Source organism: Strix aluco, chromosome 2, assembly GCF_031877795.1.
Source record: "Strix aluco isolate bStrAlu1 chromosome 2, bStrAlu1.hap1, whole genome shotgun sequence".
NCBI classification, from domain to species: Eukaryota; Metazoa; Chordata; class Aves; order Strigiformes; family Strigidae; genus Strix; species Strix aluco.
The window spans coordinates 134894643-134920098 of record NC_133932.1 but is presented as its reverse complement, the minus strand read 5'-3'; the positions used below and the strand labels follow the sequence as shown (position 1 = coordinate 134920098).

The 25456-nt window shown below is 39.5% G+C and overlaps 1 protein-coding gene across 18 annotated transcripts in view; it reads left to right on the top strand.

The window, feature by feature from the left end:
* The first annotated feature begins 1970 nt into the window (after positions 1-1970).
* Positions 1971-25456, top strand: part of EMSY (EMSY transcriptional repressor, BRCA2 interacting) — a 52688-nt gene continuing 29202 nt past the window's right edge. For 13 of the 18 annotated variants that reach the window (XM_074816465.1, XM_074816461.1, XM_074816458.1 and 10 more), the window contains exons 1-10: positions 1971-2109; positions 3204-3312; positions 6817-6916; positions 7556-7630; positions 9892-10067; positions 11242-11394; positions 14815-15074; positions 19556-19829; positions 21840-22157; positions 24264-24413. In XM_074816465.1, coding sequence (XP_074672566.1) covers positions 3243-3312; positions 6817-6916; positions 7556-7630; positions 9892-10067; positions 11242-11394; positions 14815-15074; positions 19556-19829; positions 21840-22157; positions 24264-24413 — 1576 coding nt within the window. In that variant the 5' untranslated portion in view covers positions 1971-2109; positions 3204-3242. Of the gene's footprint in view, positions 2110-3203; positions 3318-6816; positions 6917-7555; positions 7631-9891; positions 10068-11241; positions 11395-14814; positions 15075-19555; positions 19830-21839; positions 22158-24263; positions 24414-25456 lie in introns of all 18 variants that reach the window. The other 5 variants (XM_074816472.1, XM_074816470.1, XM_074816464.1 and 2 more) reach the window with 3 other exon arrangements.

Below are 25456 nucleotides of genomic sequence, written 5' to 3'. Positions count from 1 at the left end.
CATCCACATTTGAAAAAAATAGATCTAAAAAAAATACCAAATTGATCTCATGCGGTTTAATGAATATAGCTGCTGAGCAGGGCTGAGAAAATGTATTTGTGCTCTCTCTGAGCTGCGTTGTTAGCAGAGACTTCACTGGAGAGCGTGTATGAGAACAGAGTACGTTAATAAACACACAAACTCGAAGCAAATATTCAGCTAAAATTTACGCCTCAGTAGATAAATTTTGTTTAAAAAAAGGTTTCGGTAGTTTCTTGCTCATCAAATGATTTATTCTGTTAAACACCTCAGATGCAATAAAAACGATACTCTGCTAGACCATCACAGTTATGACTGATGAATAAACCTCAAAGAAGTTATTTTATTCTGGTAAGTGACGAGGCTGTCCTGCCTGTTCCTATTGACCAGAGTAATCAAACTAAAAGACACATTTCCAGATCAGTTTGCAATGGAGTCTCTGACCTGCAAAGGAAAACTTCAACTTCTGGCACAAACCCGGTCTGCATCTTCCTCAGTTTTGTGCGAAGCTTAGGGCATTTATTTTTATTAGGTAGTACTATGCAGAGATGATGCTACTTGCCTTCAGCTGGTTTTTGTTTAGGAAAGCATTAAAAAAAGAAGGAAAATTGTACTAGCTCTCCTGTACTGTTCAGCATAATTGTTTTCAAGTACTTGAGATTTATACCACTGTGAAGAACAATAGGAAACTGCAAGTGAGAAAATGTTCATCAATGATCACAGGGAAGAAACATTTTTATTTATAGTTAGGTGGAAATAATAGCAGTTGAAGATCTGGAAGTAGGTGTTGTGATTTAATGCACACCATCCATCTGCCTTGCCGTCACCTCAGCAAATGTCCAGCTGTTTCTGGTGTAGTGAAAGCAAGCTATAAAATAGGATTTTCTGGGAGAGAGCAGAATAAGGAGTAGCCCTTCCCTCCTCTTCATCAAACTGTCTGTCCCCAGGGCGGCTGTTTGCTTTGCAAAATCAGAAAGCGTGCAAGATGAAGCGTGGAAAACAAGTGCCTGCGGCAAAAATGAAGCCCTGTGAGATGGAGACCCAGAACCAAAAGCTCATCCTGAAGGGGCTTTAGTACGATTTTCCAGCGATCACCTTACAGACAGTTTTATGGATCAGATTTTTTTTTTGCTTTCTCGCTGCAACACGCAGCCACAAACAGGTAATACGTTGTTTTTAAGCTTCAGCTACATCCCGGAGATGTCTTCTATTTCTCATCTGATCTGAGGACTTTTAAAGAGATATAACTTACTGCTTTTCTTGGAAATCTACAGAAAAAAAGTTATAATTGCTGTGATATATAAAATAGCTACCAGGCCCAGGGCTCTGAAATCGGCACTTGTGGCTTTTGGGAGTAGGTGGTTTCTCTGCTCGCCGACAAATTACAGCAAGGCGCAAAAACACCTCGAAGCGGTTGCGAGCGTGGCTTTAGGGCGTGGATTTTATGACCTTATTGTTTGCACAGAGCGTGGTTGACTACAACCCTACACGGCACTGCGCGTAACCTGTGCCGGTTTTCAGTCAGAAAGCTGGAGACGGCCAAATGACGTCACGGCTGATGTCAACCCTGCCAGATTTCTTTGCAGAAGCAGCCGTCAGCCGTTAATGCCTAAAGTTTAGGGGTACGGGGGGGATGCGCTTAAACTACGCCACTCTTGAGCGGTTTCACGCAGCGGCGGCGCAGCAACGCGCGCGGGACTTTTGGCCCCTCTCGCTGCCCGTACCCGGCCGCCGGGCCATGGCGGGACGGCCGGCGCCGCGTCCCACCGCGTCGACAAACGCCAAGAGAACTACAGCTCCCGGCGTGCTCCGCGCCGCCGCACATGCGCGACGCTGCCCCCGCGCCATCTTGGCACCCGCTTCTTCCATCTCCCCACTCGCAGAGGGTGGTGGCTGAGGGGTGCGGGGACTACAACTCCCGGCGTACTCCGCGGCGCTCGCGCATGGGCAGTGTGTCCCGCCGCCATCTTGGCCCGGGGAAGCGCTGCTGCCGCCGCCGCCGCCACTAAACAAACCCGAGAGCGGCACCGGGGGGGGAGGAGGGGCTCTGCCGCCGAGGAGCCTTTCGATGTGCCAGGCACGGCCGGGCAGGTGGGTCCCGCTCCCCGGCAGCGCCGCCGCGTCTCCCCGCTTTGCCCGGGGCGCTACCCTTCGGCGAGAGGGGCAGCTCCCCTTCCCCGGACGGCGGGGACCCGCCGGCCCCTCACGGGCCCGGGCCCGCGGGCAGCGCCCCGTCCCCCACCTGCAGGCCGCCTGCGTTGCCCCTCCGCCCAGCGCGGGGAAGCAGCGGCCGCCGCCCGCTCCTTCCCTCCCTCCCTCCTGTCGGCGGGGCCGCCCCCGAGCCCGGCGGGGACCCAGCGGCGCTGCCTCCCGCCGGTCCCCCGCGCCGACGGCCGTGGAGGCCCCGAGAAGGGCGGGCGGGGAGTCCCCGGGTGGTGGCTGCCTCCGGGCGCCCTTGTAGGAGATCCTCCCTCCAGCCCCACGCTGGAAGGTGCGACGGCGCCGGGGCTTTTGTTCCCGGTGCCCACCCCCCCTCCACCGTTCCCTGCCTGGGGAGCGCGCCGCGGCCGCGGGCTGGCCCAAGCCGGCTCGCCCCGCTCGCCTCCGGCTCCTCTTTTTCCTTTATTATCCTCGTTGCAACGGGGAGATGCGCCCTCCTTCCCCGCCACCCCCGGAATCTCGCCGCGATGCGATCGGGCGAGGGGGTGTTCCCGTGTTTGGGTTTTTTTGGGGGCTGGTGTTGGTACGTGGAAAGCCAATTTTCACGGTGTTTTTGCCGTTCTGTCATATAATAGGCTAGTGCTAAATGCATTCCCCGGGGGGAAGGGGGAGCGTGCGGTTAGCTGGAGGAGTTCTTATAATAGGTGCTCTGTGCATAAAGAGAGGGAGGAGACTTGAACATCAATTCGGAGAGCGTTTCAGCATAAAAAAAGGCTTGAGAAGGAGATAGGAAACTCGGTAAAAAGGCTTCGGTGATGAATCTGAGCAAGAGAGTGTAGGAGGTCCGTGCCCATGCGAAACTGCTGAATTCCTGCATGGCAGGCATGCCATTACAAAGGTTGGAGCAGGGATGGGAGGGATGTGTCGGTGGAGTTGTGAGCAGGCTGAGGAGAGTTTATATCTATCGGCTTGGGAAATCGATAAATGATGGACTTGCACTTACTGCATTTATATTCCTGTTTCAGCGAGGCTGAGCTCTGTGGGAGCACAAATACAAGGGAAAGATGCCTGTGGTGTGGCCAACTCTTCTGGATCTCAGCAGAGATGAATGCAAGAGGATCCTTCGCAAACTGGGTACAGTAAGATACAATTTGTGGGTCTGTATGTTTGCCCTTTTAAGATTTGCCTGCCTGCTGCTTCCATGAAATACTTTAATATGTCTACAGGCAACTTCCAAGTCATTTCCTGCATTTTGCATGTGTCATTGGTTTGACAGCCCTGGCTTAAAATGATGTTTGGCAGATGCTCTCTGCCTGAGCAAAATGAATAGAGCAGAATTGTTTCGGTTTGGTCGAATCTCTCATGGATGTCCTAGTCCATCTCTGCCTCGATGTTGCAGTGTTGCATTGCTGTTCTTTTTACGGCTATTAACATGCAACAGAATACTCTGTGAGAGGAGGGTCTTCATTTGTTTCTCAGTTCTGTATTAGACACCTTTTTGTACCAAAAAAAAAAAATGGAACCCTGGTTTAACTGGTGCTGTGGGATGGAGTTCAAGTAGTAAAGGTACTATTGTAAAGACTTGAAACAAGAAAATATTATGATGGGTTGTGGTTTGCAGTTACACAGATTATCAGGGAAATGTGAAAACAATGTTCTCGCTTAACAACAGGATTTTGCATTGCTTCAAATGCAGTTCAATATCTGAGACCCCTGCCCAATAGATACATATTGGAGATTGTTTTGTGCTCTGTCCTTGTAAATATACATGTACAAGGAGACATACTTTTGTATTTTGGAAGGTAAAAAGTACTTGCTGTTCCCTCACGCATCCAGTTTTGGCTACTGCAGGAGAGAGAATCCTTTGTTAGGCCATTGATCGGATCTTGCGCAGTCGTTTTTGAGTTCTTAGAGCTGAATTTCTTTTTATTAAGATTTTTTGGCCAGTTGAATGATGCATAATACTAGAAGGGAAGAAAAAACCCCTTAGATTTCTTTTCATACTTTCTTCTGAGGAGCATAATCTAGGAGATGATGTCAGGAGGAAAGTTGAGACTCCCTATAACTTCCTGTGACCGTCAAGTTACAGCTTTTCTTGTTCTCATTTTACTTGAATGTTAAACGATGATGTGCTGTACTTCTTAACTGTGCCAAGGTTCTCATACATTATGAAGCCATCCACTTTATTTGCTGAGAGTTGAGAATTTGTTTTTTCTCGCTTTGCCCTTTTTATTTCATTCCTTGGGAATCGGATTTGCGTTCTGTTGAAACAGTGACACAGATGTTGCACACAACACTGCAACTAAGCTGTACATCCTTTAAGGTGACAGCCCTAGGTCTTAAGTGAGGCTCAAGAAGTATGAAAACTAGGAGAAAGTGCAGGATGCCAAAAGATTTGGACCGGATCTGTGCTACTAAATTTTGTTAACGTAGCTCTGCTGGCTAGGAACGTGGAAAAAAAACTTCCACCCCAGCTGACGGCGGTGTGCTGGCAGAACCTCGCTGGTGCAGCTGAGCCAAACAGAACTGCAGCTACACCTCCTTCAATGACATAACCTAGGCTGACAGGAAAAAAAAAAAATTAAAAAAAAATAAATTTTTTTTTTTTTTTTTTTGCTGGCATGAGCTGTGTCCCCACAAGGGGGCCCTGCCAGCGTAACAGAGGATCAGCGCCTGTAGCAGCCGTGTCTCTCCTCCGGTAGAGAAGCTCTCAGTTTAAATGCGCACACTACAAGACTAGAGGGTGAAGGAGCACGGGCAGTGGGAGCGAATAGCTGTCTAACGGTCATATCCAGCAACATTCCTCTGCTTTATAGAGTCCCACTTTTCCAGCTCTCAGCCCAACATCTTGGTTGACTGTAGAGCGATAGTGGGTTACTCCATCGTGAGTGAAATGCACTGGTGTAGGTGAGGCTGGAATGCATCCTGAGGTGTGTGATACCTGGCATTCGTGGCTTATAACTGCATAAGGGGGTGATGGTAGCACCTTACACTTGAGATAATGATATTTGTGAAACCTGTTTTGGCTGTTTGATGTGTTTTGTGTTGGAAAGAGAGGCACCGATTAGTGAGTTAGTGATTGCTACATAGACATAAGGGTGAGTAAGCTAGTTACAGCTGTTCTGTAATCTCTACTAGCTTCCAAAAGGCCATAATGTGCATTTTTGAAGCTCTAGTGTAGAAGATCTCTATTAAAAAATGAAGAAAGGAGAAAAAAAAAAAAATCCGTCCTTGCTAAATAATTACACGGTTGTATCTGAGAATTACTTTATGTTGTTAACAGAGGAAAATAATTAGTATCTTAAATATTGTCACATGGTTGTCTAAATAAATGTTGATATTAGCAATAACCATTGCATTAATTAGCAAATGTTTTATAACTAAAGCTGTAAATGCTTCTGTAGGTCACCCAGCATCCCTGTGCAGGCTGCATAGTTAACCAAAGTGACTCTGCTTTGTGTTTTGTCTGCTTAATCAGGACAGGAGAGCAGGACTTCTTTTCAACACAATTCCTTGATTTGATTTGTAAATGAGCTCTTTGGAATCCTAAACTGAAAGCTTTTCAGAATAGCATCAGTCTTCCTTTTGCAGCAAACTTCAGAGGTGTTAGGTTTTGGCCTGCCCCTTTTATTCTTGCTTTTGGTTAACTGGGATCTGTTGTGGGCTTGGTTTGGGTTGGCTGCTGAAATGGGGGCGCCTAATGAAAGGCACCTATGTAAGTGTCGAAGGAATTTGTGTTTCTGGTTTAAAGCAGGAGTTTCAGTAACGTTTTCTTAAACTGTGCTAAGCTTAGAATAGCAAGTCATTCTTTGGCAAGTTAGCAGACTCCATTATTTGCGTTAGGTGTATTTTCACCCAGCTGAGTAGAACAAAATTCAGAAGTTTCAGTAGCCTTTCACTATTCTATTTTTTAAAACACTGATGGCATGACATTTACATAGGTCACCTGGAATTAAAAATTTACGTTAAATCAAAGTTGTATTTTTGTGAGTTAATCTCCATGATAGCTCTACATTTAAGAATAGCTGGATTTTTTTCTTTTGTGTTGAGCAGGTTTAATTGAGTGTGTTGCATTCTTTTCAGATTCAAGCAGTTGTACGTATCAAGTAAATGGGCATAAAAGATTGTGATGATTGTATTTAATAAACTTGAGCCGATACTTTCCATGCTAATTAAGGAAAGGCATTACAAAAAAATCAGTTGCTCATTTCATAGTGTATTTCTTTTTCAAGCCAAGTTTTTTCATGGAACTTTTAATAGTGATACGCATTAAAGATTTTCTTCTCCTGCTTCTAGAGAATTCTGAGCTACTCTCCAAATTTGGGGACTGTTTCTTCAAGCTTTGTGGCTGAACTGTCAGCTAAGGGGGAGCTTGAAATATTCGGTTGGGTTTATAAACTAGATAATCCTCTGTGATTATACAGTTGTTTCATAGAAAAGCTGTACGCTGCAGAGTAATTGACTGAGAGAGTTTTAAATCATCAATCTCTCTTGAAAAGCACTAAATAATTGAAAGACATGTTCCTCTTAATGATTTTGAAAATTAATAGAATACTGTCAGTAATACTGAAAATAACTTTCTTTTCTTCCCTTTGCTGTGAGCATTAAATAGAAATACTATTTGCTCTAATTCTTCAGAACTGGAGGCATACGCAGGTGTCATCAGTGCCTTACGTGCACAGGGAGACCTTACGAAAGAGAAGAAGGATCTTCTTGGAGAACTCTCTAAAGTGCTTAGGTAACCCTGGCATTTTTAAAATAAGAACCAATGACCTGTTTTCTTTTAAAGTATTGCATACTTTTTCTATCAGTAGTATCACAAAGCAAATTTTAATTCAGAGAAGTGATTCTTCATCTTGCGGAGTTTTAATTCCTATTCTGCTTGGAGATTTTAGTAAGGAAAACAACTGTGCTTCTGTGGTTGAAGCTTTACTGTTTTGTTGGTGTTTTGTGAGGTACTGAGTGTTAAAAGGATTACAGCTACCTCATGAGTGTGTGCTAGCCTGGAGTTTCGTCAGGGTGGGACTTCAAGGGGTTTGGGCCCAAGTTACATCAAGAAAGCGCTCCATGTTCTGTGCAATTTTTTCTGCCATATGCTTTAAATTTATTGCTCTCATTAGGAGGTTGGATTCTAGCTGTTTTGCAGGGGTACCCTGCGAACAGTAGTGTTCTTTTTATTCTTCAGTAATATTTTGAACAATAATACATTCATTCTTTCTCACTGTGATAGCAAAAGTTAAGTGACAGTCTCTTAAATGTAAATGCCTGTTCCCTTTCGTCTCTTGAGTAGATTATTCATGTTTAATTTTAGCTAGAAGTTTTAGATAAATGTTCATGTCTCCCTCTGACTAAAATGTATTGCTGTTTTTTTTAATAGTATTTCAACGGAGCGACATCGTGCTGAAGTTCGAAGAGCAGTAAATGATGAACGACTAACGACTATTGCACACAAGTAAGTTACAGGTCATTTTCTACATGATTTCCAAAGGTACCTTTTGGAAAATCCATTATGCCTTAACTGATAGAACTTTGAAGATTGATGGTGGTTTAAAGAACAGTAGTTAAAACAGTGTATGGATGAAGAAATTATGGTATCAGATTTACATCAGGGAGCTAGAAACAGTTACATCAGGGAGCTAGAAACAGTTACTTTGTACCATTGCATTTTGCATCTGGAGGTGTCCCAGTACAACATAAGAAACAGTCCTTTGTCATGAAGAGCTTTCTATAGGTAGACTAGAGAGTAGAGAAAATAGAGAAATCCATGAGCAGGATGAACATGTTAGCTTTATTATTTTCTGTTTTACCTTTGATTTTATTTAAATCCGTTTGAAAAGGTTATATTAAGAGGGACTTAACTACATAGAAAGACAAAGGGAGGGAAAGAGGTGGCAGAGATTAGTGGAAAACAGTGTATCAGCACAGAGGGGAAAAAATGGTCAGAGTAAAAAAGCTGCAGCAAGCTGACTGATGACATCAGTGTCCACTGTTCTCTGCTTGATGCGGCTGCTGTGCTGGCATCAACTGGGCTGGTTCCTCCTTGCGGTTGCTTTCGCAAGCTCCACATGATTTTGAGAGGTGGAGAGGAGCAAGAGGGCAAGTGCTTATGTATCTTTGATAGTTACTTAACAGTCTTACTATTAAGAACTCTCTTTAAACAGAGCTGGCTTGTAAGTGTCTGTGTTTTTTTCTTTTTCTATGTTACAACCACCGATTTTAAGTTTGACTACTATAGCTTAGGTGTTACGGGGAGGAAAAAAGGAAATCATACAAATAGCAGGCCACTTGGAGTGAGCAGTTGTCTGATCCAAGACTTGACAAAATTAGCATACTGTTTTAGTGCTGCAGAAGGACATTTAACGTTTTAGTGTTTTAGTGTTCAAGTTTAAAGAGTTAGAAATACGCTATTTATTAAACAAAACCCACCAATTTTCTTACACTCCTTTAAAGGAAGGGGAAATAATAATGAAAAATAAGCATTTAATTGTCAAATCAGGATTCTTTTCTTGAATCGAGTCTCCTTTTTAAGTAGTAGTTCTGCTTTTTAGCATTTTACAGAACAAGCATAAAGTTTGTCCTGAGGTGTTGAACTTCGAATGGATGAGATATTATAATCCAGACAAGATGCAATTGTGAAGTGCTGCATCTCTTTATTTTTCCTGTCGTAATTCTTTGTAAGTCATGGTAATACAGTTTGGACTTAAATAATTCTCTAACTCATTAGGAAAGCCGACTTTGCTAGCTTTGCTATATGCAACATTTGTAGTCTTATTTTTGATTTTAAAAATGTATTTTTACCTCAGCTGATGTAGCTCGGCTTGTACTATATGAATATGTATGAAGAATGCTGAAGCGTATCAGGATTTAACAACAGAGCAGATCCTCTGCATTTTACAAACTAATTTGTGGTAGCTTTTGCTGCAACTTGCTTGCAATAGTTCATGTGAGAAGTTGTTTTTCAGAATATATTAATACATTAAATGGGTTGATTTGCTTAAGAGCATAACAGCATTGAAAAATAATTTGCCATTTTGGTTTTGCTGATTTGACAAATGACTCATGTAAAACAGTCATAAACAGAATCACTTCTCCATCTAGATAAGAACAGCATTTTTTGGAAGCATTATAGTTTTTGTGTAAGTCCTTAAGAGAAAACCAGAGCAAGCAGGCTGGTTTCTGTTAAGGAAGATGCTCAGGGTATATTTAAATCATTTCATGTTCTGTTACCTTGTTTGGGACTACTTTAATAAGTCTGAGAAACTCTCCTGTTCAGGTAAAACAAGATTTGCATTAGAAGCTGAGGGTTTTTCCCTGTAACGTAATCCATTTCAGTAGTCTTTTATGAAATCTGTTGTATGTCTAGGTATTCTTGTCATCCAGAAGTAGAGTATACCAACTCTACCTGAACAGTAGCTAAACTAATATGGGGGTTTTGAGTGTGACATCCACACACATCTGGCCCTTTAAGGGCTCTGTAAAACAAAACAGTAAAAGAAGCAGCAATTCTTAAATTTTCTATGGGAGGATTTCTACGTCAGGTGGGAAAAATGTAAGGGCTTTCATAAAATGAAGGAAGTTGAAGATTATTGCTCTAGTATGTCTTTAGAAACTTCCTTTTAGACTTCAACTGTTGGAAAAAAAGGCACTTAAATAAGTGTACTGAGTATTTTGGAAACTCGGCAGAATACTCACAGAATGTGCATTTCTGTTTAGTATGTCTGGACCAAATAGCTCTTCCGAATGGTCTATAGAAGGTCGTCGACTGGTGCCGCTGATGCCACGGCTTGTTCCACAAACAGCTTTTACTGTTACGGCTAATGCTGTTGCCAATGCAGCTGTTCAGCACAACGCATCTCTTCCAGTTCCTGCAGAAACTGGAAACAAAGAAGGTGAGAGAAAGCTGGAATTTTACTGCAGTCTGTGGGAATATAAAAATAATGTCACAGTATAAATGGTTATCTTAGATTTTAAGCGTTAGATATTTTAAAAAAGTTGTGAATCTTTCTTATTGAACAATATTTATAGAAATATATAAAAAAATTTTTTTAAAAGATGCTCTTGTAGCATCTGCAGCACAGATCTGACAGCTTTGTGTTAGTGAGCACACTAGCAACTGAAATAAAAAGAAAAAAACAAATTGCCAGGAAATGAGGGGGAAATTCACTGGTTAACTTGTTAAACTCTGTAAACTATAAAAACTTGTACTGATAGCTTAAGATTTTGTAAAGTTCTGTGAGTGATGAAAGATATTTCAGAATATCTTAAGAATGTAAGTAGGTTTTGGTGAAAGTAAAGAAAATTTTGTTGGTTTACTTTCTTTTTCTTTTTTGTTGTTTTGGTTTTGTTGATTTTTTTTTTTTTTTTTACTTCAGAATAAAAATACCAAGTTAACAATTTAAAGGATTGCTTTCTGCTTTCTCTATGCCTTTTAAATAATGCTAGTGTGCATTCCATCTAGCTTGTTTGAATAGGCTCGAATTATGCTTCATATAACTGGAGAATGTGTAACACTTCTTGAAACAGGCTGTTTTATTCTGGTTTTGTGAGAAATACTGGATCGTTGTGCTACTACTTATAAGCAACAGTTCAAAAAAGCTGATTAGCAAAATCAGTTGTTCATTACTGAAGGTATATTTTGGTTTCTTCAGCTCACTCACTGTTGAGGAGAGGCAGTAGCTATTTTCTGTCAGTTACCAGTCTAGATATGGTCATTTACAGAAAAGCAAAACAATAGAAATACTGAATGAATGCTAAAGGGAAAAATAACAAATTGTAAAATAAAACATTAGATTAATACAAATAAAAAAATGTAGATTCAGCAGCACAGATTTCTGGGGATGGGAGGAGGGGAGGTTAGACTTCTGTGTTGTCTTTCGAGGCCATTAATTCCATGGCCATGCTTAGGACAAGCTGGGGAGTATTCAACAGTGACAGGATTGCAGAGGCAAAGATGTGGATAATGACCCAATAAGTCTTTGACTTCCAATCCAATTGTTAAAATAGTGATAGAATAATGGGATTCTGCACTTCAGTTATATGGAAGGTGTCTTTTCTCCTCTTCAGTGGTGGTTTGCTATTCCTACACAAGTACCACTTCAACCCCAACATCTGCCCCTGTTCCAAGTGGCAGTGTAGCGACAGTGAAGTCCCCCAGACCTGCCAGTCCAGCCTCCAATGTAGTCGTCTTGCCAAGTGGAAGTACTGTTTACGTCAAAAGTAAGTGATACTAGCAACTGATTAACAAAAGGGAAAGAAAGGGACAGTCTTGTGGCTGAAGCATGGCCTGACTTAAACACTCTGACCTTGGGCAAGTCATTTAATGCCTTATGCCTTCGTTTAGTCTAAAGAATGAATTTATTGCCTCCCTTTTTCAGAGAAATTGTGTTCAGGATAAATCCACTCACTGTAAAATGCTGCAGGGAGCAGTACTGGCAAGGACAAGAGTGAAAAGTATTTTGAAAATATAGGGACTGCTGTATATCAGTGGGTTTCTAATACAGCTTGTTCAGAACTTGTCTTTAAGGTGGCTCTGCTGGTTGCTTCTGCAGAGGACTTCCCTCTTCCTTCTGCTTAAATAATGAATAATAGTCACTTATTTGAGTTAGGAAAGGTGTCTCATTTCCACTTTCACAGTTGACCTAGGCTTTTTTAGAATACAGTACTTTGGCAAGCATTTATATGCTTACATTAACTATGTCTGGCCATTTTGTGATTTATTTGGAAGCGAAGCTTAGTGAGGCTTGCATTCCCAGGCAACTGTGAAAACTCCATAGGAAATCCCACCAGATACCGATCTTCATGTATTTAAATTTGGAAATCCCAGGGCATAACATCTAGAAACAGTCTTTTTCTCTTGTTCCCACTCCCCCCCCGCCACGCTTCTTTCTTTGGCTAATAAATAAGCTAGTTCTAAAAGCAGAATATGTCCTCATAACATAGGCCCAGCTCATCAAAGGTAGTTTTATTTAATAAGTAAAAGTGTTTCCTTATGTCATTATTTGGTGTTTATCAGAGGGTAGGTGACAGATTAATAGTGAAGTTGATAAGTGCTATTTTTATGCTTGCTGTAGATAGTTTCAATATTTAAAAAATTATTTTAATCTTTATGCTATATGTGCATGTTTTTATAAACTTCTAGCTAGTCATAAATGTCACATTGTACATAAATACAACATTACCTGCAAACCACCATCTTTAATGGCTATAGCAGCCCACAGAACCCATTACATTAAGATTTTTCATTTTTCTGATTTAATGCACTAATCACTCAGCTTTAGTTTAAAGATTCAGGGGAAAATGTTCTTAACCTCTTAAAAATTTAATTTAGACCTCTATTGAATTGTTACATGGTAATGAGTATAAAACTAGTCTAGACACACGATAGAGGGATGAAAGGTTCTCATTTTTATTCTGTCCATCCCTAGATTTCATTTTTTTCTCCACTTCACGTGCTTCGTTTTGCTCTTTTTTTTTTTTTTAAGGAATCGTGTCTTTCAGAATATATCAGTCATGTTAGTTTTAACAAGCCTGCTTAAGAGCAAACTCAGGAGTCCTGAGTTACAGTCGTGACTTTGCCACTGATTTGTTGTGTGACCTCATCCAAGTCACAGTCTGATTGAGCCATTAACCTCTCCGTGCCTCTGCTTCATTGCTTGTCAAGTGTGAGTTATAGTTGAACTGTATTACCTTTTAGCTAAATGCTTGTCGAAAACTTTGTACAAATGTAGTTTCTAACATGAAATTACAGGAATAACTTTCTTGCAGAACCACAGCAGTGAAAACAGGAGATGAATTGAGCTGTATTTAACATAAAATAATGTTCTGCTAGTTTAATCTTACTTTCTTACTTCTGTGTTCGTTCTTTTGTGTTTGTTTTTTTGTTTTTTTGTGGTGTTTTTTGTGGATGAGGTCCACAAACAAAGAGCTTTCTCTTCACTATTTCTTGGTGACCCACCAAAGTAGCAGCTGTGTCCAGACATCCTAGCTGCATGTGAATTTTTGATTCAAATGGATTTTGAGACTCTGAAATTCCTGCACGTTTTCAATGTGATTAGTGACCTCACAGTTACAAGTTTGCATAGTGCACTCGCTGCAATACTTAAAAGCCTGTCCGTAATAGACCTTAAAGTCACGTAACCAAATCTCTGCTTTATAGATGGAGATCACTGTTAGGCTTGTTCAGGGCCATAAAGTAAATTGTTGATTAGACCTTTGAAATCCAGACTTGTAGATCCACGCTTCGTCTGTACTGCTACAGGCAGCTAAAACTATTTTCTGGAGTTCAAAGCAAACTTAAAATAGAGCCTTTGCTTCTCTAGTTCAGTTTCCCATCTTTGTGTGGATACAACTGTCAGCCTTCTGAAGTGTACCTGCAAATCAGCTGGTACTCGTACTAAGAGAGAATCCCATTTTTCAGAAATCACTTGCTGTGCTGCTGGGCACTTTCTTGTCCATGTTAATTCCTGCGTCTTCACTTTCTGAATGCCAGAATATTTAGTTATTTTAACTGGAGATTGACCGTAATTAGATCTTGACCCTAATTAGGGATTGACTGCCAACAAAGTTTGCTTGGGTCACCAGCAAGACTGCTTTTTGTCGTGACAGTGTTTTTTGTCTTTAAGCCCCAGGCGTACAGAACAAGATCTTCAGTCTTTTTCTGCATAGGGGCATTGCGTCTTTTCAGCTTATATTTTTTTTTTTTTTAATTGCTTAATGCTGGCTAATTTGGTAAACATAAATGTGACTCAATAGCTGTAAGAGATTTTCAAGGTTATTAAACTGTTTTTCTGTAATGTACACCAATTTATGAACCTATTGCCCACTTTGGAAAGTTTCATATGGATTTAAGATCCATTGATCTTGCTGTTATCCTTTGCTCAGCTGAATATTGCAGCAGATTTTTTTTTATATGTGTGCAGTAAATGATTGTGAGGAAGAATGAACTCCTCTGAGGCCGGACGACTTTTTTTTTTTTTTTTTTATGATTGTGTGGTTTGTATCTGTTGCACAAAACACACCAAACAAGACAGAAGCTGATAAAGTGAGGTTTGACCTCCATAGTTAAAGTCTGTCATAAAAAAAATGGATTTCAAGCTGCTGTGTTGAGGTGAAAGGGAGAAGGGTACTGTAATGATAAGCGTGGCATGAAAGTAGGTACAAAGGTTGAAATCAGAGAAGACTGCGGGAGGATAAACTTCGGTAGTCTAGTTGCTGTAAACAAAACCAGCAGCAACAACAGCAGTGTAAAGTTTTAAACTGAACTATGCATAACGTTATCCCAACCCCCTTGTGTGTATAGTCTCATTAGTCAAACTTCTGGAGGCAGAATGAAATCCCTGTACTGCCTCTTATGTTCTTTTAATCTCTTAAACTGAATGAAATAACCCAGCAACTGAGTAGCTTGGGTTTTTTGGTGTTTTGTTTCTTTATGGCACTGTAAGTGTGGTCTATATCAAGGACTAAGACCATCTGTGGTGTGATCCAGGTTAGTTGTGACCATAAAATGTAACTTATCCTCTGTTTGTTTCTATCTTACTCGAAAGTGGGTGTAAGACTCATCAAGTTTGTAGTGTTTTAGAAAGCACTGAGAGCCACAGATGGGAAAAGTATAATTTAGAAAAAGTACTTTTTTTCCAGGTGTCAGCTGCTCAGATGATGATGAAAAGCCCCGCAAAAGACGGCGAACGAATTCTTCTAGTTCTTCCCCTGTTCTCCTGAAAGAAGTCCCGAAGGCAGTGACTCCTGTCACTAAAACTATCACAGTGCCTGTAAGTGGCAGCCCCAAGATGAGTAATATAATGCAGAGCATTGCCAACTCCTTACCACCACACATGTCGCCTGTGAAAATAACCTTCACTAAGCCCTCAACACAGACAACAAACACGACAACACAGAAGGTATGTGGGGGAAGCTGCCAAATGTTACTTTATTCTGGTTTTATCAATGAATAAGATGTGATGTTTGACTCTTCCTTTCTATGAACTGTCTAGCTGTTTTTTAAGGATTGCACTGGGGATAAGGTAATCCCTCTTTAAAGCGAACAAAGAGAAAACCAAACTCTTGTATGAATTTAGTTCACCTGTGTGTGAAAGGACCTGGATTGACAGCCGTGGAGACTGAAGCCCTCTTTTTATCCACAGAACAGGTACAGCACAGGCAGCGGGAGTGCAAGCTTCCCCCAGACTGCCCCACCAATGTGCCTCAACCCTGACCTGAAGGGACCACTTCTAGGGATGAGAGGGGATTCAGTCTCCATGCTCATTCAATTCTTGGCCTCTCTGGTGAGACTGCCAACAAGGTTGCCAGTTAGTACCATTTGTGGTGTTGGGTTTTGTGATATGGACACTAGTCCACTGAGAACTGGATCACATAGGCCACTGAACAGCCTTCAGATGGTAACAACTATTGGTCAAAGGTAATCTTTCTTATTTCTATTTTCCTTATTTATAATTATTCTTTGCAGTAGTAGAATTCCAGGAGAGGTGGCGTGGGCTTTCCTTTGCCAAGCCTTTTGTCTAGAGACTAGTTTTTTGGGATCTATAAAGCTTATTCTTGGAGCTGATCAAAGGCTGGGGGGCTTTATTTTCCATTCAGTACCAGTGTGCCATTTCTCATTCTACGTTAACAGTGTTGCAGTGGTCAAAATCAGTTGCATTATTTCAGCTGAGTGTGCCCAGCTTTCACCAGAATGCAGTGTGTGGAAAAGGTTTTCCGTGTTGAAGTTTTGTACTGGACTCAGATTTTTACGTGCCTGATCTATGGTGTGACTACTTTCCCATGCTTTAGGAAGCATTTCAGATGTGTCTACTTTTTTGTTCTTAAGATGTAAAAAAAGATTAATGGCTCAGACCAAGTCCATTCTTCGTACGGTTATTAATTAAGGCAGACTTGGGGGGTGGTGGTGGTCTGTGGAATTAATTTGGCCTTGATACCGACAGACTGATGGTAGGCTGGCCACTTAACAAGCATTTTTTTCCAACTGTGAGAGTGACTATTGAGCTCAAACCTTCACACGGTATTTGTTCTATTAGTCTTCTTAATTGTTTTATGACTCTTATTTGGATTAGCAGAGTTCCCATGTCCTGATTTTTGGAAACTTTAAAACCAAGGAAGATTAACTGAAGTAATGTGCAATGAAGAACTTGCTTTCTGGCCTTTTCCCACTTCAGAGCTCTTTGATGCTTTCATTTGATTCACTGTTCTTTAACAGTGTCTTTAATCAAGTTTCATCTCTGAATACATGTATAGAAATCCGTGAGTGAGCATAAACCATCAGCTAAAATGTCCTGCATTCAATGCAGTGAATCCACAGCTAGGATAGAGCTTAACCTACCGATCCTGTTGTTCTTGTTAGGGCTCATCTTCTGTGCAGGAAGAATTTTTTTGCTGTAAATGTCTATAGTGCTGTATTAAGTATGAGTGTTATATATCGTGGTAGTTAAAGATGAAGTGTATTAAATCTCCAAAAAGACGAGAGTGGACTATGGATAGGGTCTTTTCTGCAGTTGTGCCTGTGCTTGTTCTGACATGGCAATTTTGGGGTGTGCTTTGCATAGTATTATTTGACTCTCTTACAACTCTTACAACGATAGGAAAATCATCACTTGTTTCATTAGGGAGCCATAGTAGTGTTTGCATCTGAACTTGTCACACTGCCCTCTTTTGCTGGATTTAGATATGCCAAAATACATAACTGGATCATTTTGGTGGGAGAAATCCCTTTTAGTAGTTTTAAATTAAATGTCAGACTTGTTAGACTCAAATTGGAAATGTACTATTTTAAACAAGTGCTGTTGGATATGAGTGAAGCTGTTGGATATGAATGAAATTCTTCGTTTCTGCATGCCAGCTTTCTGAATTGTTTTGACATTTTAGTAGGTTGGAGGAAGATTTGTCGTAACAACTAATAATGTCACAGCTCCCATTTCTGGATTCTCTTTCAATAAAGTCCTCTGACTAGGACACAGAAGGAGTCTAGCTAGTGAAGCTTCTGGCAGTTAATGCCTTTATTTCTTCAGGGGCTAGGTTTTGATGTCTTTCAAAATAGAACTGACAGGACTAATTTCAGTGTATGTTAGGAATTAGTTTTTACTGTAACAATTAAAATCAGCAACAACAAAAAAGCAACTTCAAATCAGTCAGTCTTTCTGCTGTAAAAGATGCGATACAGTTTTGGTACCCATTGATGAGGTTACTTTGATCATTTCTGCATACGTGAGAAAATAGTATCTCAAAAATATAATTGTCGTGATTTGAGCTTTAATACTTCTAAATTTTACACAAAAAAAATCTGTTTTCTGGATATGCTTTGTACATGAAGATCACTAAACTTTGTTCTTCCATGTGAAATAGAATAGACACCCAAACCTGCTTAGTCACAGGACAGCAATCATTGTTGAACTATAATGCTTTACAAGCTTTTTTTTCCTTGTGTGATTAAATAAAGTGTTATTAAGTGATAATCTTGAACTGATGGTTTTATCCCTGTCTTTGAATTAAGAACAATGGTCTTCAGAAGTTGTGATTATGCCCAGATTCATCCTACATATCTGTATGTTGAGTCGCTGAACTTGGCCCGTTGCACTACAGATTATATAGGAAGTTTAATGTGAATAATCTGCCTTTTTTAGCTGCAAGTTGCCCCTTGACTGTATTCCTAAATTAGTTATCCTAGGTGGGATGGAGGTAGCCCTAAAATTCAAACCCTTGGGAAGTATTTCTAGTGTTAACTGACTATTTAAGAAACAGGATAAAACTCCAGAGGCACATCGTAGAATCTTTTCACCTGCAAGCCTCGTACCAGAATCACACTGTGTTGTGTTCAGATCGTCTGCATGGTTGTAACCTAAGAGCAATTTCAGAAGGGTATTTTGATTAAATCAAGGTTAGACGGAAGGCAAAAATAAGAGTGACACAGAGAAAACGTTCTCCCTGGAGAATGCAATGAAGTGGTAGAACAGCGGATGTGGAAACCTTGTCCTTCAGGCACTGGTCAGTTGTGGTCAGCCTGCTGTAGCTCATGGAGGTGGTAAGGTTTTGGTTTTCCTCAGATCAGGTTATTAACAGCTTAGCTAAGTAGTGGGGACCATAAAACGAAGCAGTGGGGCAAAAGGAAAGGCAGAGGCAGCCATGGTGGTGAAGTCTGATGCTTTTATTCTATCTATGTGGTTCTCTCTTTTTTTTTTTTTTTTTTTTTTAAACAAATTATAAACTCTTAGTCTCTTACTGCTTGATCTGTCACTTAAGTCTGTTTCTGGCGCCATTATCATATTATTTCTTTTCTCTGTAAGACAAGGTTTCAGTAGTCCTTGGGTAGTGTAAGACTTCTGGTTTGAGCTGACCCAGGTTGTCTTTGCTCCTCTGTACCTTTTTTTTTCTATTTGCTTTTGTTACATCAAATCATTAATAAGTTTAAATTTTCAAGGTTTTAATAAATGAAATTTTTATTGGGACAATTGCATTATTAAAACAATTTCTTAATATTCTTGCATGGTAATCTGAAAAGATGTATTTCTGTGCTGTGTGTTTCTATTTTAACTATGTGTTTGTAAGTATAAGGAGGTACATATAAGCAGAATAAAAGGAATCTTTATGTAAACAGTCTCCATATTCAGTACTTAAGAAATGCGTAGTTTTCTAGGTCAGTTGCATAAGAACAGGCCTCTTCCAATGTTATAATGAATTCTATGTTTTTCTATGTCAGATCAGATTCACGGTGTTGTAATTGCAGCTCGCACTAGGGGTAATGTTTATTCTCTTTAGACAAATAGTTTTCAGACAGATAAGAAAGAATTTGTTGTTATTGAAAGCACTAATTAAAGCAGAAATTGTTTCAAACCTAAATCATTTTTTTCACTGATGAAATATTGATTGTTTACAGCATTGTGGATCAAAAAATTTTTCCCGTTACTGACTCGGCAACTGTTAATTGTTAAAGAGAAAAAAAATCATTATTCTCTCATGGCCATTTCTTGATGTATGTGCAAGGTTTGGGAGAATGGTATTTAAAACTTGCTGGAAATCCCTTTGGTGCCATTTAAAATGGGCTTCAGTCTTCCTGGCCCAGTTTAATGAAGCCAAGCAGTTCATTCCTGTCTGTTTGCCTTCAGATGTGAGATAATTCTACTTTAATTAGATAGCAGTTGTTTTCTTCAAAAAAACCCATTTAATTTTAAGGAAATGTTTATCACCACTTCTTCACACTAATTGAGATTTTTTTGTTGCCAGCAAATGCGATTATGACACTCTTAAATGGTCTTAATAAACATGTATCTCTAAAACTTTATAAATATACAGACAGATATATTACTGAAATGTTATGCTTTTAAATAAATGCAAAGAACAAATGAATTTCTTGTTGTTCTTTTTCTTCTTTCAGGTGATAATAGTAACCACCTCTCCAAGCTCAACTTTTGTACCCAACATCCTTTCAAAGTCCCACAACTATGCAGCAGTTACGAAACTTGTCCCAACATCAGTCATTGCCTCAACTACTCAAAAGCAACCGGTGGTTATAACTGCTTCTCAGTCTTCTTTGGTCAGTAGCAGCAGCAGCAGTAGCTGTTCCACTCCTTCCTGTACTGCAAATACTATTGCTGTGACTGCTGTGGTATCATCAACACCGTCAGTGGTTATGTCAACAGTAGCACAAGGTATGGCAATAACATTATATTTATAAAAGGTCTTTCACTGATCAATTGAACTGTCTTTTGAGAATAACATAGGAGAAATGCACTTTATGTTTACATGTGATGAGTAAAGCACAGGAGATGTGAAAGAAGTCTACTGATGAAACAAATGCAAGAGACTCCACAAAAGTTCTTGTTGAACTCTTTCCCTCTTTGCTTCAACAGTTAATGTGCAGATCCTCTTTTCAAAGAGAATGTGGTGAGATGGTGTGGCATAGATTTTTATTTTGAAAAGATTTTACTTGCAGCATTAAAACAGTATAGCCTCAAAATGACTGGCTTTAGGAACTCTGGTGCATGGAATATTGATGTTTCCAATATTTGAAGATGATTGCATGTTTTGTAAATCAGGCTTTAAGAGCAGCAAAGTTGACATCAAATAAATATAATTTATGCTTGGCATGCCTAGTCTTTAGAACATTTCATGTGATAACTAAACTTGATGACAGTTCTGAAAGGTAGAGAAGTGTTTACACTTTTTTTATCTGTGTATTTTATCAGCATATCACTTTTCAGATCCTTAAAAATTAAGACCTGAGTGGGCCTGGATTAAAATTCCTAGGTTTCTGATTGCTAATTCCAGCTATGTATGCCAGCTTGACTGTTTCACCTCCACAGCCACTAGCTAACATTTGTAAGGGAAGCTGTGGATGAATGAAAGGGCTTCAGTGAGCAGTACTTGAAAAATACTGTGCCCAACAATGACAAGTGTCACATGGCAGTTTTTCCTGGTCCATATTTGTTTCATTTGTTCCATTCCACAAAAAGTTGGGCAACCAAATCAAGGCTGAGGAGGTATTTTGCCTTCCATATTGCTTCTGTTAATCAGGTCTTGAACATACTAATCTACAGAGCACAAGGGCTTATAGCAGAATTTCATTTCGTTGGAACTGTGGATTTTTAGTTGGGTTTGATCATGGAAGAGGCTATAATTCTAAAATATATTAGGTGGAATGTCTCTCCAACAATGGTTTTTTTTTTTTGTTTTTTTTTTTTTTTGCAAGACTGTTGGTGTCATTGCAGAAGATGCTGGTGAAATGTTTTGTGATGTAACTGATAATCACTCCAAAGAAAGTTAAATGCGTGAATGAAAACAGCTGACCAAGGAAAGGGAGAAATCTTAGATGATGCAGTGAGAAAAGGGTTGCTTACTTAGATTGCTAGAATTGTAGTTTATTATGGTGTCTATCATTATCACTGCCATCTGTAAATGTAGAGAAGTAAGAGAAGAGATTTTCTTTCTGTTTTCTGCTACAACTGGGACTTGGTTAAAAAGTGCCTTCCCAAGACATGGACATTATGTTTGTCTCTTTTGCTGCTTATGGATGTGCAATTTAGAATTTTAGATGAAGCCAAATTTTGCTTAGAATGTTGTGACAGCTATGTAAGGGAATGACAGAAATAAGTATTAAGATTTATCTGGCAACTTTGCCTTTCCATCTTACTGCAAACTTGTTTTAATCACTTTATTACTTGTAAGATCACCTATCAGCACAAAAAGTGTGCGTTCTACACTTTTCTAGATTACATACTGTTACTGCATTCATGCTTTTAAAATAACATTGTGCTCACTAACAGATACTCCCTTCTAATGTTGATGAGTTTGATATTTGTCATCCTCGTATCCCTAACTTTTTGTAGTAATGATTTTCACCATAAATATTTTGCTTGCTTGAAGCTTAAAGATAAGGCTTTGAAAATATTTGTGAATTACTTGTACCACAAAAGGTGCAGGAAGTAGACTGGGATTGTGGTCTTTCCATTAGCTGCTGTTCTGCTGCCACATTGAAAGTCTATATAAAGCTCCCTTGCTTCTGAATAGAGCACTTCTGCTATGTGAGAGCTTTGTTTATTCATGTATATCTATGCATTTTTCAGTAGTAAAGGCAGTTTAAATGCAAAAGTATTTAAGAAACTGTATTATTTTTCTTTCGTGTTGCACTGTTCAATCTTAAACCATTTACTCTTTCACAGGTGTGTCTACATCGGCAATTAAAGTTGCCTCTACCAGACTACCTTCCCCAAAAGGTTTGGTTGGGAATCCAACTCAGATCTTAGCACAGTTTCCCAAACAGCATCAGCAGTCACCCAAACAGCAGCTGCACCAAATACAACAGGCCCAACAACAACAGCAACAACAACAGCAGCAGCAGCAGCAGCAACAACAGCAACAACAACAGCAGCAGCAGCAGCAACAGCAGCTGGTGCAGTCTTCTGTAGCTCAACAGCAGCCACAGCAATCTCAGTTGCCACCTGGCATCAAGCCCACCATTCAGATCAAACAGGAATCAGGTAGTTGGGAGTTAATCTTGGGTCATATTGGTGAGGTCTAACCACAACTGAAGAAAGGTAGGGCAGAATTCTGTCCCAAACTGTGCATGGGGAGATATAATTAAGGCATGATTACTTGAGTACAGGATTTGGCATTAAGCCTGGATATAAGTAGATGGTGAAGGATGTCTTAATGTTTTCAGCTAACAATAATTGAAGAATTTGGTTCTGTCACTCTTCTTGTTTGGTTCAGGTATACAGACCATGCTTTAGGAATAAATGTTTTATCTTTAGAGATTGAAAGGTATGTAAATATCTTCAAAAGTGATTGGCAACCTGGAAGACACCAGTTTTCTGAAGATCCAAGAGCTGTTCAACTGTATCAACTGGAAAAAGAAGTTAATCCATGTTTTAATTCTTTTCTTGGGTCCAGAAATCAAAACCTACTTTTGAGGTACTTGTCAAAACAAATACAATTAGATCTGAGACTGGAAGTTGGACTGGATTCTTTTTGTAACATTGATTCATTCAGTTGACTTTGGGCAAGTCGTGTAATCTTTCTATGTTGGCTGTAGAATAGTTCCTATCTCCATAAGATGTAGTAAGAAGTAATGCTTGCAAAGTTATCTAATTACGAAGGAGAAAGTGCTATGAAAGTGCAAAGTATTTTTATGTCCATATTTTATATTAATCATGTCAGTAAAAATATTATTTTATATTTATACTATTTAGATCAAAGTAAAATAGACCATAGAATGAAAAAGTAAACAGCCCTACTCCTGTCCTTTGATAAACTTCCTTTTGGATTATAGGACCATTGTCCTTGAAAAACTATCACTAATGAAGACAGATAAGAGGCCTCCATCCTCCAGTCACTGAACAATATTTGACCAATAAGAGCTTCACTCCTTGCCTTCTACCATGGGTTTAGGCTCAATGTTCTTTTTAGTTAAAGTGTCTTTGGAAATACTGTCTGATACCTAATCTTTCTGGAAGATGTGAATCAGTTTTCACAGAGGCTTTGCTTTTTATTCAGTTTTGTGTCTGGATGATACAAAGGCTTCAGTTTTTCTTTCCTAACTTCATTATTTAAGTACGGAGCTTACTTGCTCCATACTGCTTTTGCAGTGAATGTAGAAAGAAGAAAACATCTCTGGAGGATGTTTCACATCCCAAATGGACCAAATTGTTCACCTAAAAATAATTTGTGTACAAATATATAAATGCTTATGTTTAGATGGGATTAATTCAGTCTGGGTGTTTCATGGCATTTGACCAAGACAATGCAATTCATTTACCTCTCCATGGAACAAACCATAAGATGCAGGTGTCCTGGATATACTTTTGAACAGATGAATCTCCTGGTTTGCAGGTGAGGAGTGAATCTTGCAGAGGTCCCATTCCCCTACACAAATCAAGAGAGAGGGAGCAGAGTCCTTGCTGTACTAAGGTGTCCTCATCCTTTGTTCTTGCTGGTTCTGCTCAGAACTTGTTTCAGCCCAATTCCTTTGTGACTTCAAGATAACCAATAAATCAAGAGGAGAGAGGGCAGTTTACTTAAAGCAGCCTTCCCTAGTCAGTGTCACAGTTGTTTCCTTACACTCACTAATAATTTGTGGAGACAGCTTTTTTTAATTTATTCAGAGGGATGAAATTCAACTAGGCTAATTAAGACACATTAGAATCTACAGACTAAATTGATGAAGAACTACTTCACTTTTAGATGGTTCATTGTATATGAGCCAATTCAGTATTGGTTGTAACCTGTTGGCTCCTGGGAAATGTTCTATTTTTTGAATCATGGACCAGAAAAGGTTAAAAATCACTACAACAAATTAGTGATGGAATGCAATCCCATGCCTCAGTGGGAGTGTCTAGGAATTGAAACAGGCACATGAAAGGCAAAGATGATGACTGTCTTGTTATTTGCAAAACAAACCAAACAAAAAAAACCAAGCAAAAAAACCAACCTAAACAAACAAAAAATTCTTTTCAGGATCAAGAATATATGGGCTCAGAATAGAAGCCTTGTGAGGCTACTTGCCCACTAGGGCTTGGTCTGAGAAAGCATTTCAGAAAGTAACTTTTCGTGCCTGTATTTTAACAGTGACCTTTCTCCTTTCCTAGGTGTTAAAATAATCACTCAACAGGTGCAGCCCAGTAAAATCCTTCCCAAACCAGTTACAGCGACCTTGCCCAGCAGTAGCAATTCACCTATTATGGTGGTTAGCAGTAATGGGACTATCATGACAACTAAACTGGTCACTACTCCCACTGGTAAGTTATGGCTCTGAGAAGGGAAGGGAGGGTAAACCCAGACTTACAGGTGATCAAACATGGTTTATTAGGGTAAAAAAAAAAAAAAAAGCACTTCTCTCTTGTGAACAGTGAGCACAACAGCACATTCACAATCCTGTTGATAATTATTTTAGATTAGGATTTTTGCATTGAGTGCTCTTTTATTCCTCTTACAATCTCTTTGCATTGGTACACAAAAATATGATCGTTCCTTCCCCACTGGGTTTATTCTAAAGGAAGTTTTCTTGTAACCTATACAGATACTTTGCACTTCTGTAGCACCTTGTATTAGACAGTTTACATTAATTTAACTTTTTAGGTACCTCAAGCAGATATGTCAGCATCATTCCTGTTTTACATATATGGACTTTAAAGGACAGGTGACTTGCTCATAGTCCTGGAATGAATTTATAAAAAGGCCAGTAAATTGAATTCTAAACTCCCAGTGTTTTTCTGGGGATCTAATTGTATTTGTGTTTTCTTATTGATTAAAGATCAGAAATAATGCAGGCTGTTCAGATTGTAAACTTGTATGAGGAAAACTTGAAAGGCAGATTTATCCTAGTTTTCAGAAAGCTCTTAACTTGCTTCCTGAATTTTTAGCATGGGTTGGGAATTGTAGCATTAACCATTAGTTAATAATATTTTTTTAACTTTTGAAGTACTTAATGTTTTTGTTACGTACATTAAAAAAATCTAGCAGTTTTGCAGTTCATTTAATTGGTAAAACCTATATTGTGCTCTCCTGGATTTGAACACATGGCATTCTTGTTATAACAAACTGTTTTGCTCTGATCTTTGGCGATTAAGGGCTGTAGTGCACTATCTGCAGCAGTACAAGCATAGTGGAATTACAATGTTCATGTAGCTGTTGACTTGTATTATTATTTTGAGCAAGTTTCTTTTGTGGACTCAGTTCTGTTTCCATTCTGAGGAGCTGGTCTGAAAAATCAGCAGCATTTATACCACGTCGGGAGGTTTCTTTTGTACTGCTAAATGCTAAATCCATAAAATTGCATCAT